We start from the raw sequence: 16,410 nt of genomic DNA on the forward strand, positions 1-16,410 counted from the left end.
CCTTTTTGTGACAGTTATCATATATCCAATTTGCCACATAAAGGCGTACGCCCTCCTCTCTCCTCGAATCGGGAGCGATAACCCTATCATTCGTGGTAATGGTTGGCGCACAGCGTGCTATGCGATGAAGTTCTGCTGTTAGAGTGTAATTGTTTTGTCTTTTTGTGTTTTCGTCTTTTTGCACTTCTTGCTTGATGTTTCTAGCCTCTTGAACCATTACATAAAATCTAGCGGCAGCAAAGTGACGCGAACAGAAACGTGACCAAACCTTGCCCTTGTTTTCTTTAGATGGGCCATCATCCAGCAGCTTTTTTCTCAACTGTCTGTGCGTTGCTGTGTGTTCACCTCTCATATGTCGGGCTTTTATTCCTCTGGGGAACGTATACTAAATATTTTCTGAGAGCTTGTGATTATCAGCTTGTGATTACCACGCCTTTACAAGGGCACAAACCTGCATCTGCCATTGTATCCAACTGTTACAAACGACTCGTTAAAATCCTCGTTACAAACGACTATTCGCAGTTCAATAACATATGTATGTGCTGTACGGACAGCACAGACACGTATCTGGGAAATACACATCGTTGCGGGAAATAAATACAATTTATTCAGCAAGAACACAAATACGCACGAGTACCGACAAAGTTTTAATTGGAGTTCCCATCAATCAATCAGCCGTCAATGATTTATTTGCAGGCTACGAACTCATCAAGTCGCTATGGTGACCTGACGTTGCTTATGACGTATATATTGCTTGTGTTGCTTATGGTGACCTGACCTGCTTATTAGGTGCACCAGTTCTTATTTTTTAAAGTAATTTGGAGTATTCGGCTCCTGTGTTTTGAGGAGCCATCATCTCCATATATTTCTTCTCTAATTGTAATATAATTCTAATCGTTTCTCCACGGATCGCGGCACAAACTTTTGTGGAAATAACTTTCATTGACTCATAATTCAGTATGTTTTCTGCAAAACTTAGTTAGCTCTGCTACCCACATATGTTTGAAACGTCTAACCTGTTCACCTGAGAAGTGTGAAATATGACGAAACTTTCAGCAAAACGCATCGTTGAAACAAAAGCCTTACCAACCATGTGACGTTTTCCGTTTGGCCACAGTCATGATGTCAGCAAGATAGCCACATATTGCCACTACGGGGGTGTGGAATACATGCTTTTGTACGGGTGGGGGTGAAAATATGGCACGTGCATAAAGCACGTGACGTCACGCCCACAAGTTGCCCACGGAGTGATTCCACTCGTAGGAACAGAACATAATTGTAGTAGTATTCTGAAAATAACATATTGATTCATTTGTTCCATTCATGAATTACGTTAATTAATAATACGTTAATATATTGATCAATTTGATTGACACTCAAGATCGGTGCAGCTCAACTTGAACACCACTCCAGTTATCACACTCGACACTTGGTCCAGGCAGATTCTTGCTGTCTCAGTTCATCTTTTCAGTCATCGTCGTCTCCCAACGCCACTCACAGAACCTCCCTGGTGACCTTTTTCGTTGAACTTTCCTGCTGACTGTTGGTTAAACCCTCCCTGAAATGCTCCGGAACCTGTGCCGTACCGGTTGAAACTGGTCTCCTCAAAGCCTTCAACCGTGCGATAACCTTCCGTCTGTCTGAACCCTTCAATTTTCGTGACCTTGCTACCGGCTGCAAACGCGCCGCTGCCCTGGTTGAAGCCTTCCGCTTGCTTGTTGAATCCTGCTTGACTAGACCCTTGGGCATAGCCGCTGCCCACAACGCCGGGACCTCCGACAACTCCAGGTATTCCTAGAGGACCAGGTCCGCCCACGATCCCACTTGCGATTCCAGGCACCCCAGCGGAGCTAGGGTCTCCAATGGCGTGTTTGCCAGGGCCGTGAACATGTCCTGGGTCACCGAGGTAACCAGGATCTCCGATGTATCCTGGATTTCCAAGTTTACCGTCCTGGCCGAGGCCTCCTGGACCACCTCTTCTGCCATGCCCGTTTTTTCTGCGGCCATGACCGTGTCCCCGACCACGGAACCTGCGACCTTCGATGCCACCATCTTCCTCTACCTCCTCCGCAGCTGCAGTGGAGGCATCCCTGCCAGGCTTGTCTTTAGGTTTCTCACAGCTCACGAGGCAGAGAGCGACAGCCAACGCCACAAGTAGGACAACCTAAAGCAGTGGAAGAATTGTAGAGAAGTCCTACAATTTCAGCTTTCCTCCTTTTATTCCAGTACCGCTGACGTAAAGTTTTTGGTGCATTTTGACAGCGTCACATTTATGCTCCAGAACGAATTCTTAAGTTCCAATTGAAGATTTATTGTGTGCAAGATTTTGACGCTACATTACGTTAACTCACAACAAATAAAAGTGTGTGGTTCACGTGGGACATAGATGTTCAAACTCATAGTTATCTGTGTCCCTCTGGCAGCAGAACTCTGCGATATCTAATCGAAAAACACTCATGTAGAGATAGAGAATCAACATGGGACTGACGGGTATATTATCTGCTGAAGACTTGACAAATCACTTAATAATGTGTATAGGTAACATTTGCTTGCAAAAGCAGAGACACGTAAAAATGTAGATTACGGAGGCAGTCAACATCGACAGCGCACTGTAACCTTTTCTGTTTAAGTTAATATATAACTTTTTCTGTAACTATATCAACGTTGAATCACTAGACGTCCAGGTACCACCATAGCAAAACTCATCGCCACACATAGAGGTATATTTACCGGAATTAGAAACATATAACCATTCTTGCGAAGAGCAGCAATACAGAAGAGTCAGTTATAACGGAAAAAATCTTGTGTACTAATTGTTTGGTTTCGAAGTAGAATAGAAGTTTTCATATATCTCACATTGATTGCCTCGCTGTCTATTAAGAACATTAACGTCGAACTTCCATTCGTTTGAGTTGACAAACAATGCGCTGAAACGTACTTACAAGTTTCCTAGCCATAACGAAGCCTAGCGTCGTCACACAGGAACAGACTGACAAGAACTCGTGGCACGTGGATTTGCTTTTATATGCATAATTCAACGCATGTCACTTACAGGCTAAACCGGTTTTGTAAACGAGAGAAAGTATATCTCCTAGTGTGATCCACGTGCCTAATAGCTACGACATTTTCATGGTCATCTTTCTCAATATGGGTTTCGCGATAAAGGACGTGGTCAGCGCGAGCACGTCTTTTACTACTCATCACGGAAATGCCAACTGTAAGGTGATCGTTCAAGTTTCCAATCTGGTTTTCAGTCAGATGGCTCCGGAGGATCAACTACGCAAAAGGCATAGCGAAACTTTTGTTGAACTGAATTCAACGAACATTCCTTCTCATTAAGACCATCCGCATCATTAATATTCTTTTCTGCTTTTTTGTCTTTCGAGTGTCAAATGCGATTCAAATCGGCATAAAATGGTAACACTTTGTTCCCGCAAATAGTTCGCGCATGTTAGGGCGACCGCACCGTACTGCACGAGTGCGTGCGGTGAAGCCACCTTAACCGCCACAGAATGTCTTTCGAAATAGCTTTGAAATTAACATATTTTTATGTACGATAATCAGTGATTATAAGGGTGAGTAACATTTTTGAAGTAATAACCTGTGCGCACGTAAAATATTGCTGCATTTACAGTAAATCGCACGATGGTTTGTACTCTGGCGGGAAGCTGTTTGAGTTTATGCAATATGAACGTAGTTCACCATGAAAACTCCACCGACCAAGGTTGGTGGAGTTTTAAATTGGGTGCACGGATTTTCTACAGTAGTACCCTAAGTCGTCCTAGCCCCTATATAATATTTATTCTCTCGGGTGTTTCATCGTGCGTTGGGAACTCGTAGTAGGTGAGACCGGGGAGAGATGTCACACGAGCCAGTTGTCACACTCGCTACTTAAAGAAAACGAAGCAGAGCAGCTGTTAGCGGTACGCGCAAGCACTAACTGAAGAAACTTTCATTGTCATGGAAAGTATGGCAAGGTACACACAGCACAAGACTTGTTTCAGTCACGAGTAAGTAAAATTTTCCGTTCTTGCAATTTTCAAATTTTTCACGGCGTACACTAAAGCTCTAAAGAATGCACGTGTTCGTAATGTTTATTCAGCATTCGGATATATTTTCGCGGATTTTCAGCGGAATATACGTTCCACAGGTAAGTCCACTGCTGAGGTAAAGTCACTGCGGGTGTCCTATAGAGGTCAGTTGTCCCATATCAGGTGGGGTAGGTTGTCACGTGCTTCAACCGGTAGAGCGACTGACCGCACGAGCTATATCTGCGCGAAAGTGTTTCAGTAGCGTTTTTGGTACATCTTAGAGATTACATTGTCAATGCCGGTCAACAGCCAGTTATGTCTAGCACGTATGAATCCTGTACAGCTAGGACAGACGTGTAAATATAAAACTGTAAGGCTTTCTTCTCTGCTGGTTTAGTTTGCTTTCCATATGCGCTTCCAATGAGTATTCCATTCGATACACCTCCACAATAGAGATCACGAGAAAATTCAGCTGAAGCAACCTGCCCCATGCAGCCCGTGTGACAACCTGCCCCGCTACTGGGGCGTATTGTCACACTTGACGACCTCCCCGCAAATGCTTTTTATATACTGTTTTTGAGAGCCAGCGTTAGTTTAATATGTGCGTTGTGTAGTCAGAGATCACATTAAAATACAGCGTTGGTTTAATCAACCTGACGAACGTACTCTCGTCACAGCAAAATCAGGAGTAAAAACTGCGACAACTGTCCCCGGTCTCCCTACCGTTCGAAGCGTTTAACGCCACTTTAGATATATTCCCTTTCAACCTTCATGCCCAACAACAGTAACAGTTTGTAAAAAGAGGTAGACACATCGCACGTCTCCTAAAAATTTATTACGCGTGTGACTTTTAGGAAATTGTCACGCTCCTGCCACTTTGTGTTTAGGAGAAACTTAATCGTCAGTCGAATGATTACAATTGGAGAGTGAAACAAAATTGTGATCAGAAGTCAGAAAAAGAATGTTATAACTCGTGACCTGTCACTCTGTACCGAACACGCAATTAAAAAAAAAAGCACAAAGAAAACCTCTGAACCGCATGTTCATGCAGGTCAGTCATTCGTACAAGATCTGCGTAATTATTATTTACATTGTTATTATTATTAATTATTTTCACAGCTAGTAACTAGTTTGTCTGCTGTACCTAACCACTGGGCCCGCTTGTTGGAACGTTCAGAGAATTCCTTAATGACGTCGTAAGTAGCTTCGGTAGTGCTTCCGGCAACCGTTACCATCCTCAATGCTGCTGTTTCTTTGTGCACTGGCAAAACTACGGAGGACGGCAGAGGAATTTCCTCAACGTTCGTGTGAGCTGACACTGTTGCACTGGACATTCCTTCGTCAGCCTCACAACAATGTGATCTTATGACGCTCTTCAAATTAACAGACAAAAAGTGTGTGTATGTGTGTGTGTGAGAGAGAGAGTGATAACTGAAAATGGAAGGATATCAGCTGCATATCAGCTCCGTTCGGTCTCGTTAGTAGAGCTTGTAGTAACCAAAGTAGTGAACAACTTGAATTCCGTACAAGGTGCAGCATTTACAGTCACGCGTTCGATAAAGCTCGCATAAAACTATTTTCGAACTCTTTTCCTTACTCTTGTTGCTCCATCTGTCCTTGAGAATGGCCTTAACCTCTCTCTTCACAGCTGTTGCAGGCGCTCGAAGGCATCTGAATTATGTATCGCGCGAGTTTCACTTTTTACGCGAATAGTGTAACACCTTGTTCTCGGAAAGCGCCAGTTCTGGGCGCCCTATTTCACTGTCTTATTTCGCTAACGTCAGCAGCTTCGTAATTGCATTATTTATCTTGAACTTCGTAAAATGGCGGAGAGCGGTTCCCTTGATGAAGCAGGGAGCAACATTTCCGAAACTGGTTCCCCCGTTGGTTGTTTTTTATTACTGGCTGGTGGCGCTGTTGTTGTGTGTGGTCATTTGTAACACCTGCCGTGCTGTTTACGTTGCATGGGTAGCCACTAAATCGCTCGGTGCTTAATCAGGAGACATTGCTACAGTTTGTTTCGCGTGACTTCACTAATTAATTAATTAATCTTCATAAATTGGTATTGAATTCGATCAGTTAATTACTAAAAAGTAAAGCACGCACACGATTTTTTTTTGTCACTCACAGCAATCATTCTAATGCACTCGATGTAAAGTAAGGCTAAACTGACTAAGGGGCGGGAAGACGGTAATACGACTGGCACCGCCAGGTATTCTCTTAGGTTAAGATGGCTTTCTAGGATCGCTAGCCTTTATCCACTAATCGCAACGATGTCGTGACTGGGTATTGCGCTGACTACTTGTGTATATACAGGGTGCTTGCTCTAACGTGCCCAGAAATTATATTTAAAGCGAGCGATAAAAGAAAGCAAATGGTACTTTTCTGCTACTTGAGTACGAAACAGGTACTGCTTCACTTCTAGCGCCTGTTTCTTAGTCAAGTAACTGAAAAGTAGCGCTTGTTTCTCTTTTATCGCTCGCTTTAAATAAAATTTCTAGACACGTTAGAGCAAACACCCTGTAGGTCGATGCATCGACTGAGTTTTTTTTATTATTTTTTAGGTTAGGTGTTTTGCATAATGCACGCGTTCGAGACTGAGGTTAGATTCAGAATCTTTGGGCATAAATGGCACGCGATCGAGACTGAGGTTAGATTGCTCCCTAGATTGAACCCTCCAGGCTCTGGCGCCTTCTGTGAAATAGAAGCGATTCGATGAAACGGGCGTCACAGTTTCGATGAAACGGCGTTCGATGAAACGTTCACTTTTCGACGAAACGGCGTTCGATGAAATGTCGCGGAACCTCGCAATGTGAACCCACAGTATGAAACACATGAAGGGGACTACAGTTCGCGTCACTGAGGGGCAAGGTGATAGCTTACGGGCAGCGAGGGTGTTGTTACGAACAAAACAAAATGACCTGCCATTGTTTCCATGCAACGTGGAGATCCCACCACAGGGACACTACTTGTCATGATGAGATTCTGCAGTCGCACTAAGAAAACAAAGCAGTTACAGAAAAATCGCTGCAGAGGGCGATTATTCCAGTTTTATCTTTGCGGGACCAGATAGCTCAGTGTAAGGTTGGGTCAGTTCCTCTCTATGTCTTCTTTACAAAGCGAACAAACCTGTTTTATCTTTATCTAAATCACAGAATAATAATCAAAACGCCATTAGCTTGTGGAAAAGTGGCTCCCAGTTATCTTGGTGTATGCGAGAGAGTGAATTGGATTGGGCATATGAAGAAAAATAAATAAATAAATATGCATACATAGCGATGGTGGTTCCACAAATGTGGATCCTTGTGGATGTGGAATCGAGGTACTCCGTGACGCTGAGTGCTCAGCGTCTGCTTGAGACTGTAGGAGAAAAATGTCAAAAAATTAAAATTTGAACAAGTAAAAGGAAAAAGTAACGAAGGAGTAAAGTTACTCTCGCACGAGAGTGTTCGAAAATAAAAAGTAAGGAATAATTAAGCGAAAATATCAGGTGATTTGATGAGTTCCACTGTCCCTCACTGAGGTTCCTATAGCTCCAGTGAAAGTGATTCCAGTGCTCTTACCGTGGTTTCTTTCTCAGATACCGCGACCGCGATAGCATCTCATTTCGGTCAAAGTCTGGCTCATTACGGTCAATGTCTCATAACGGCCAGATGTCTCATTACGTTCAAAATCTCAGTTCGGTCAAAGGGCGGTCAAATTATTGGTCGTAATGAGACATTGACCGTAATAAGGGAGGGGATGACGACGTTCAATAAGAAAGTAAAAGAAAAGGAAAAAGTCCGCAATAGGACATTGAACGAAATGCGATACAATCACCGCGACCTGTTCCGACACGTTTGCACAGGTTTCCCGTATGGTCAGCAGGGCTAGTTCAGCAAACTGTCCAGTGTGTGCAACTGTGGAAGATTACTTGGATGTTGGCGAAAAAAAGAGGGAGGAGCGACTGAATTCATGCCACGATTAATTCGGCTACTCCCATAAACAACCCCCCACCCCCGCACCCCCACTCCCCAAAAAAAGGAAGAAAAAAGAAACGCCACTTTCGCTCGTCCTACGTGGAGGCGATAGAACAAGCACAGACCAAATCACGGGAACTGTGGAGAACACGGAGCACATCCTCATGCACTGCAAAAGGTATGCACCCCAAAGAACTCGTACATTGAAATCTGCTCTCGACCACTTGGACAATGGTAACCTTCGATATAGGAAATGTGCTGGGTGTGTGGGAACCCAAAAAGCCAGATGCAGCGTTCCCAGCACTTGTAAACTTTATAGTGAGCATATCGAAGCAGTCTTTTAGAACCGCCTGCTAGATATACCTCGTATGCGTTGTGTGACTTATTCCAGTTTTAGTCTTTCGCGATTCTGTGCACTACGTACTAGGGGATGCAGATATGCGTGTGCATATGCAGTTCGGGAGGAGTGAGGGGGTGATGTTTTTCTCTCTTTCTCCCTTTTTGTGGGTTTGATTCATTGAGGGGTGCATTATGAGAGTAGCAGAATTCATAAGATGACGAATTCGAATATATATATATATATATATTTGTAAAATTAGAACTGAAACTCAACTATTTCTCTCTTTCTTACCTTTGTCGCAACAACTGTGCACTTGTGCATCAGTAACCCATCGTAACCCATTAATGGCGCCACATGCGCACGGTAATATCCCTGCGGTTTCTTCCCAAGGCTGCTTCCGCGCTTACTCACAACTCCGCTAATCTCCGCTCGACGCTGGCCTTCAAACTCATGGTGCGCTTTGTAAACTGTGGATTTCCTGCAGACTATTTGCAAATAGAAGACAATCAGTGGCCGCCGTGTTTGGATACACCGAGGGAAATTCCCATCCCGCTAGCGCTGATGGAGTTCACAGCCAGATAATGCGGTTGTCACGCATGAGTGCCGAAGTTCTTTCACGTGTTTTTGTCATGTCGCTGGCCCTCTTGGAATAGAATTAACTGGTTGAATGCTCGGAGCCACTTCGGAGAACGCGCTGGAAAACCCCGATCGTTTGCTTCAGGGTGTGGTGTGTGCTGATAGGTTCTTGAACTGAAGCTATTCATGGGGGGGGACAAGGTTCACGTTCGTTTTGTTGCTGGGTGCAGTGCATGTTGTAATTGACAAGCGCTAACGAGGGTATAAGCTAGCAGGGACAAAAATTGATATCCTGAAACGTTTAAGCAAGAAGAATTGATTATATACTGGGACTGGTTATACTTTGAAGATGACAGATAAAAAATAGGGACGTTAGTTGCGACAAAGTCTACGCTAGTAGTAATTAATTTCCAAATACTGTTTTGCTGTATCTTGTCGAGGTGAAGAGTGGTTCACATTTTGAGACGGAACGATTAGAATATTCAACAATAATTATATTTTGTACAAACTACTTCTGTTGCCGCACAGACCGTTATTATAGAACTTGAACAGAACCCGAATTCTACGAACGGCGTTCCTGCATGTACGACCAAGCCAGAAAGCGCACAAGCAACAACTACAACAACAGCTTTATTTAAATGATGATGTGTGAGGTGTTTCATCGCCAGGAGCGATACCATACCCCATTACTGGCAGTAATGTGGTGGAATGGAATATTGAGTCACCTCACAGCATGAGGACAGCAATTCAACAGTACAAGCAGAAGTACGTATACGGTGATAGAGATGTTCACTTGCACTTAGACACTGGTTATTCACACTTGTCGCATTCGGCTGCGTAGACACTTATCTGCAGCACAGAGTATTGTATGCCGGTGTGGATTCAGTGTAGAAAAGAACGAAGAGCGAACGGAACAACCAACGAAGCTTGAGGCACGTTGCACTGACGCGACTGCATGCACATGCAAGTCACTGTAAGTGTTTCTGCACTACAACCACCATTGGAGTTCGAAATAAGATAGGTTTCGTCTCAGAGTGGCCTTCACCCCGACTTTTAACTGTGCTGCGTTTGGCAGATATGGAACATGTGACCGTGGGCTATGATCTCTATCGCAGTGCAAGATAGGTTCTGTGCGACACCTGTCGTGCGTGTGAGTCTTGCGTCCACTATTTGCGCCGTGTCTAGCGAATGTTGAAACCATCTAGCCCAACATACACCCCTTGTGGGTTCTACGAGACCGGTTGAGCAGCATTACTGAGGCACCGTTCGCGCAGGCATCAGTCCCACCTGGTCCAATGTCATGGAACACCGTTCATACACTGTCTTGATTCCCGTTCCTCTCTTAGGGACACTGGTCCTTCTTTACACGCTTTAGTTGGTCTCAACTCATATTGTTACTTTTATGCATTGTGCAACGACGTTACTTGGTCATTACCGAGTTCATGCGGTAACTGTGACGCTACAGATGTTGCGCGGCGTACGTAACGTTACGTCATACCAAGGACGTTGATAGTTACCCAAGCAGCACAATGTACTGGAGGTCGAGTGCAATAGGGGTGGACGGTATGTGTCTTATCAACGTTCTTTAGTTTCACGAGTCTGTTCAAGGCCTTCCACCTACCCGTCCACCCCTATTGCACTCGACTTTCAGTACATTGTGCTGCTTGGGTATTCCCTCATAATCTCATCATTTCATATCACGTACTGTGCAGTGTGCCCCGGGGATGTGAGCCACAAATTAATAGGCACATCTCATTCATGATCATTCTTCGTGTGTCTGTTGTTGTTGCCGCGTTTGGAGAATGGTTTATTTGTTGCCACAAACGGCAGGAAGTCGTATTGGTAAGCGAGCAAATCATGATGCAAGTCTTTTCCGGAGCTGCGAGATTCAGCAGAGCTGCGCGTAAGTGATAAAATTGCCAAAGGAGCTACATCCGCTCTTCAAAGAAAACCTCCAGAAGATATCCAGGAGAAAGCGGAAAGGGAAAGGAAGTGAGGGTGACATTTCTGTCTTGATGGAGAATTACGGAAGTGATATGCCCTGCTAACGAAAACTGCCAGCTTTTATCGAGATTGTGTCACCTTGAAACATTCGGCGGCGTTTTTGTCGGCACGTATCATTGACCAAATAATATTGTTCTTCTCTGATTGGATGCGACTACAAGCCGAGAGAAATTTTGTAGAAGAATCTAGATATTTATTTGATTCGATTTGATTAAGAAAAATAAAACGGATATTTTGGCTTCACTCGTATGAGGCCCGCAACTCCACGTTACTTGCACCAGTTACTTTGGCGGGAAACTCCTGCAAACTGTCCAGTGTGTGCATCTCTGGAAAACACGGAACACATCGTTATGCATTGCACAAGATATGCATCCCAAAGGTCTACATTGAAGTCTGCTCTAGACCGCTTGGACAATAGAACCTTCTATATAGTCAAGGTGCTGGGTGTATGGGAACCTGGGAAGAGAGATGCGGCGTTGTCAGCGCTTGTCAACTTCATTGTGAGCAGTGAGATGGAATCTGCATTTTATGACCGCATTCTAGGCATGTGTCGTCAAGTTCCCCGTTCCTGTTAGTTTCTTGCACTTCAGTTCACTTCTAGGGGATGTGGGTACGCATATGCACGTACAGGTCGGCGACTGGGAGGGGTGATGTACTTCTATTTTTACCTTTTCATCTTTTCAGTTTTCTTTCTCCTTTCATTCATTTCATTTCCTTTGTGGGAGTAGCAGAATTCGTCAGTGACGAATTCAATATCTTCCGTTTTTTTTTTTCATCTCAATACTCATCAAACTCTCATATCTACTCTCATTTCAAACTCTCAAACTCTCCTGCAATGATGATGCCAATAAAGAGGATGATGATTGCGATGATGATGATTAGTAATGGCGGTGATTCGACAGAAAAGAAATGCAAACGCACACTGAGTTGTCACGGAACACGCAAACACGCAAACAGTCCAACAAAACCCACACTCACAAAGCCCTCATAGGCTCAAAACTTGTTGTCTGCTTCAATGTCCCGGAAAAATTTCATTACGGCGGAGAACAGCCGGTGTCTGACACTGCGATGCCAGGGCCCAAGTACTTTTGAGACACTGAGTGACGAGCTTCGGTGTACCGTACGCAGGACATCAAGATGTGCTCGACATCCTCCACAACGTCGCACATGGAGCAGTTTGGGGAGGTGGTTTTTCGATCATATGTAAGAAGCGACGACTATATCGACAACCTGCGAAAGCGCGTAGGATATTGGTACGAGCATGCAACTTGCTCTTGAAGCTTAGGATTTCAGGTCTCCAGGAGAGCGAACGATCAACGATGACTCCAAGGAACCGGTGATGTGTAACTCCGTGACACGGCATATCCATTTACCTCCAGCTGTAACCTCGGCAACCGTTTCCGCGTGAACGGAAGGAAGACCGTCTTTACCGGAGAGACTTCCATACCCCGCTGTGTGAGAAATCTGATCACCAGGTCAAGGGAGCCCTGCAGCCGGGACTGCAATGCCGGCCATTACTTTCCTAAAGTCCAGAGACAGATATCATCCTCATAGAAACTGATTTCCACTCCCCGTGGTAGCAACTGTGGCAAGAACGAGAGTATAACATTGAAGAGCAAAGGGCTGAAAACATCACCATGAGCCACCCCCGTTTCCTGTGCATGATAGTGGCTGTCACCGCTGCCTGTGCGCATGAACACCTTGCGATCCTGCAGATATGCCGCAATCCACCGAAGTGAACGTCCAGTTAAACGCAGCCTATACAAGAAGCGTAGCACATGCACATGTGTGACACTGTCACAGGCACTCTTAATGTCAAGGAAAACGGCGACCGTTAGTCGTCCGTTAGCCCGTTCTTCTTCAATACTTGCAGCTAGGTCGAGTAGGCATGCCATTGCGCAGCGGGACCTCCGGCAACCCTGCCATACAGTCAGGAAGGAGCCTGTTCGACTCCAAGTACCATTCGATTCTGTTGAGAATTAAACGCTCCATTACCTTGCACAGGCAGCTCGTCAGAATGACCGAGCGAAAGGAACCCAGCTCTCGTGGAGACTTGCCTGGTTTTAAGACTGGAATGATCTGAGACGTCTTCCAGGATTCGGGGAGGACACCTTCACGCCAGCTGTTGTTGGTCAATACCAACATCAAGTTTAATGTATGAGGGCCAAAGCTAGCGATCGCTTTGTAGGTAATCCCATCAGGACCTGGTGCAGAGCGTTTTCTATACGAACGGATTCGTTTCATAGAGTAAACAGACGTATTGGTTTGTTTGGTTGGTTTAAAAGAGAAATGTGGAGATGTTGGAACAACTCTATACCAAGGATCGCTACCAAGGATAGCGTTCACCATTGTTTGACACACTGTAGCTTGGTTTGCTTGTGCGCCATAAAAATTCTAGTCACGCTCACCATTGCGAGCCATTTTGACAACATATTGCAATGACAAATACTAAACAAAAGGAACACAAAGCAAAAAAAAAAAAAAATACTGGTTTCACTCCGCTGGAACGACCCCACTGTTGAGACGTTTTGAGCGTATAATTTACTTTGATGACTGTTAAATTCATTTTTAATTGCTTAATTAAATAATTTTATTAATTTATATTCATTAATAACTAGAACTAAGTTATTTACCACATTAATTTAATTAATTTCACCCTACACCGTACCGTAAGACTTAAATGTCCTAAGTGCAAGCTACATGAACAATCGTAAAGACGTTAAATTCTAAGTAAAAAAGTTCCTTTATGCGTCTCGAACGTGGGCAGGAGGGGGATATTAAAAAAGGTCATGCAAGGGATTGGTCACAAAAAATTAGAACTCGCTACTCTGCATTCATAGGCTGTAAAGCCAATCTGCTTTGACTCGCGCCCCCCTGATGTGCAATTCCAGCATGATATACACGCATAGACGTTCCAAGGATCCAACAACTTTCAGACGATTTCCACTGAATCAAATAAATGAAGAAAAAATTATCCCGCACAGTTATCTGCAGGACGCTCTGTTAAAAAAATAATATCACGCCTATAGGATGATTGCAGTTGATGACCCGACCCGGACGACATCTTTTCATACATCCCCACGTAATTTGCAACCTCGAACCCTTCAGGGCTATTAAGACCCCCGTCGCATTCCCTGAAACGACGTTACCGGCGTAAGCTGCAATACTGCTCCGTGTATCGCCGGTGGGAACCAGTTCCGAAACACAGTTGCACTTGCAAGAAAAAGGGAAATGTACCAGCTTAGTTCTCCTGTATTTTTATGTACACAACCTTCTCGCAACAATGTAACGTCATCCGTTTTGTTATAATACGAATTAGTCTCGTGGGAAAGCGGGATGCCTTTTACCTTGTCGTGACGTTGGAACTTTACGTGAAAGCCTGGGAGACTTGGGTATAAAAAGGACCCACAACATGGCAGAGGCATCACACAACTTCAGGTGGATCTCTTACTTGCTACCTCGACTTCTAGTACTCAAGAAGATCTCTCCAGTCTCAGGATGAAGGTAAGATATTATTTCACTATTTTGGGGCGCAAAGTTCCATGGTCCACGTTGGTATAAAAGTCAAAGCACAATGTCCACAAAATTACGCTTTACGGTCTATGGAATAGAGAGGTCCTTCATGCCGAATATGTTCTGTATATACAGATTATTGCATCTTTATTAAATTCTTTATTGGAAAAATCTTATTGAAACTAATTGCCTTAAGATATATTCGCTTGTAAAGCAACATTTGCGAACGTCTTGTAGCTTGACGCACGTAGGTTCTAGGCCCCTAGCGCTGCGAGCGCCAGGATCACCAGAAAAGTTGTTGACAGGGCCTTACTCGGATAGCCGCCAGACTTAGCGGCAGAGATTGTGGCACTTACTGCGAATGGAGCTCGAACTAGCGTGCAGAAAGTGGGTCATTTGTGGTATTCGACATCGAGCCTCAAGTACTTGTCTTCTCAACTCAAAGCAGCCAAACATCACATGAGTCTTGTTTACTCCCAGTAGCGCGATATCATCAAGTTATCTCCGGGTTTTGAGCTTGCCTGTGCTTGTAGCCTATGAAGAGTAAACAGAAAGGGTTGGTTTTGAGAGCGACTGGCGTGTTGAAATTTTGTAGACCAGACGATAACATGTCATGGTACAGGGCAAAAGCAAGTGGGCGGAGCATGTTGTCTATCATCTCGTGAAGGAGCTACCCTTTAAATGATCGCTTTGGGCGTAACACACTCTAGAAACCGCAAATTTGTCACCAGCCTATTGGCCAGGAAGACGTCGTTCCATTTTATATTGGACAGAGCACGGTATTTTATCCTAATGTACCAACTCAAGCCGAACCACTTTTCTCAGGCATTCTACACCGTAGCCCTTTGTGCTCTGCTCTGCGTCGCCTATGCCGAAGAAGCTAAGGTGGAAACCAAGGCTGAGGAGAAGAAGGACGGCAAGGTAGAAGGCCGTGGGGGCCTCGGAGGTCTCGGAGGTCTCGGAGGCGTTGGGGGCTACGGCCCAGGACTTGTAGGTGGCGGGCTCGGTGGAGTTGGACTTGGTGGCGCTGGGCTAGCTGGAGCCGGACTTGGCGGCGCTGGGCTGGTTGGAGCCGGACTTGGTGGTGCTGGGCTGGCTGGAGCCGGACTTGGCGGAGCTGGTCTCGGTGGTGTTGGCCTTGGTGGACTCGGTGGACTCGGTCACCACGGATTCGGTGGTCTGGGCCATGCCGGTAGCTTTGGCCAGAGCGCTGGTGGATTCCAGGGTGCTCAGAAGGCAGGTGCTGGAGGATACCAGCAGGGAGCCGGTGCCTTCTCTGGTGGAGGATCCGCATCCAAAGTTGGAAGCTTCAGCGACTCTCAGGGTTATCGCCACACCAGTGGATTCTCCGCTAGCGACGCCAAGAATTTCGGTACCGGTTTTAACCAGGGCGCTGCAGGATTCAACAAGGGAGCCGCTGGACACAAGGCAGGCTTTGGATCTAGCGGATACGGCAGCAATGTTGGCAAGGCCGTTGGAGGAGTTGGAGGCGTTTACTAAAAAGTACGATAAAGTTTTATCGTGTGTTAGTTGTTGGTGGCAGGATACCCTTAGAGCTTAGTGACAAAGATACAACACCACTGGCTCATGCGTTTTCTGAGTATTGCCTTTTGAAAACGACGCAAAACACATTTATCTAGAGACGTCTCTTTCTCTTTAGATCTCCGAGACCCAGGCTAGTCAAGCTCGCCAAGCACCAAGTTGGAAGATCCTGACACAGCCAACGAACCCAAAGCTTCATCCTTTACCAACTTTTGTTGTTATGTCCTGTTTCTCTTTTGAACCGTGACAATAAACTACGATAACTTTTACTCACTCCTGTCTACCCTCGTTGTACTGCTTTACAGATCAGATTAAACACAGTGCATGCTCCACATTCGAAAGGTGCCGAAGAGAAAGTGACGATTGGGAAAGTGTCGTGCTAAAACGAGCGAAAGGGTAAGATCCTGACTTTTCGTGGATCGTAGACATGGTACGAACGCTGGAT

The 16,410-nt window shown here is 45.1% G+C and overlaps 3 protein-coding genes across 3 annotated transcripts in view; 2 read left to right on the plus strand and 1 right to left on the minus strand.

Moving 5' to 3' along the window:
* Positions 1 to 634: 634 nt before the first annotated feature.
* On the minus strand, positions 635 to 3,014 carry LOC135368594 (collagen alpha-2(I) chain-like). Its single transcript, XM_064601982.1, has 2 exons — positions 2,943 to 3,014; positions 635 to 2,164 (listed from the first exon to the last, which is right to left on the minus strand). The coding sequence occupies exons 1-2, from the start codon at positions 2,955 to 2,957 to the stop codon at positions 1,472 to 1,474; spliced, it is 708 nt and encodes a 235-aa protein (XP_064458052.1). The 5' UTR covers positions 2,958 to 3,014; the 3' UTR covers positions 635 to 1,471.
* A 6,819-nt stretch (positions 3,015 to 9,833) lies between these two features.
* LOC135367879 (uncharacterized) overlaps positions 9,834 to 16,410 on the plus strand; it is a 137,803-nt gene continuing 131,226 nt past the window's right edge. Inside the window, exon 1 of the mRNA XM_064600981.1 lies at positions 9,834 to 9,879. The gene's annotated coding sequence lies outside the window, so the exon portion shown is untranslated. The remainder of the gene's footprint in view (positions 9,880 to 16,410) is intronic.
* On the plus strand, positions 14,224 to 16,238 carry LOC135367865 (acanthoscurrin-1-like). The gene is made up of 3 exons (XM_064600969.1): positions 14,224 to 14,414; positions 15,249 to 15,926; positions 16,084 to 16,238. The coding sequence occupies exons 1-2, from the start codon at positions 14,409 to 14,411 to the stop codon at positions 15,921 to 15,923; spliced, it is 681 nt and encodes a 226-aa protein (XP_064457039.1). The 5' UTR covers positions 14,224 to 14,408; the 3' UTR covers positions 15,924 to 15,926; positions 16,084 to 16,238.

Source organism: Ornithodoros turicata, chromosome 9, assembly GCF_037126465.1.
Source record: "Ornithodoros turicata isolate Travis chromosome 9, ASM3712646v1, whole genome shotgun sequence".
In the NCBI taxonomy this organism is placed as follows: domain Eukaryota; kingdom Metazoa; phylum Arthropoda; class Arachnida; order Ixodida; family Argasidae; genus Ornithodoros; species Ornithodoros turicata.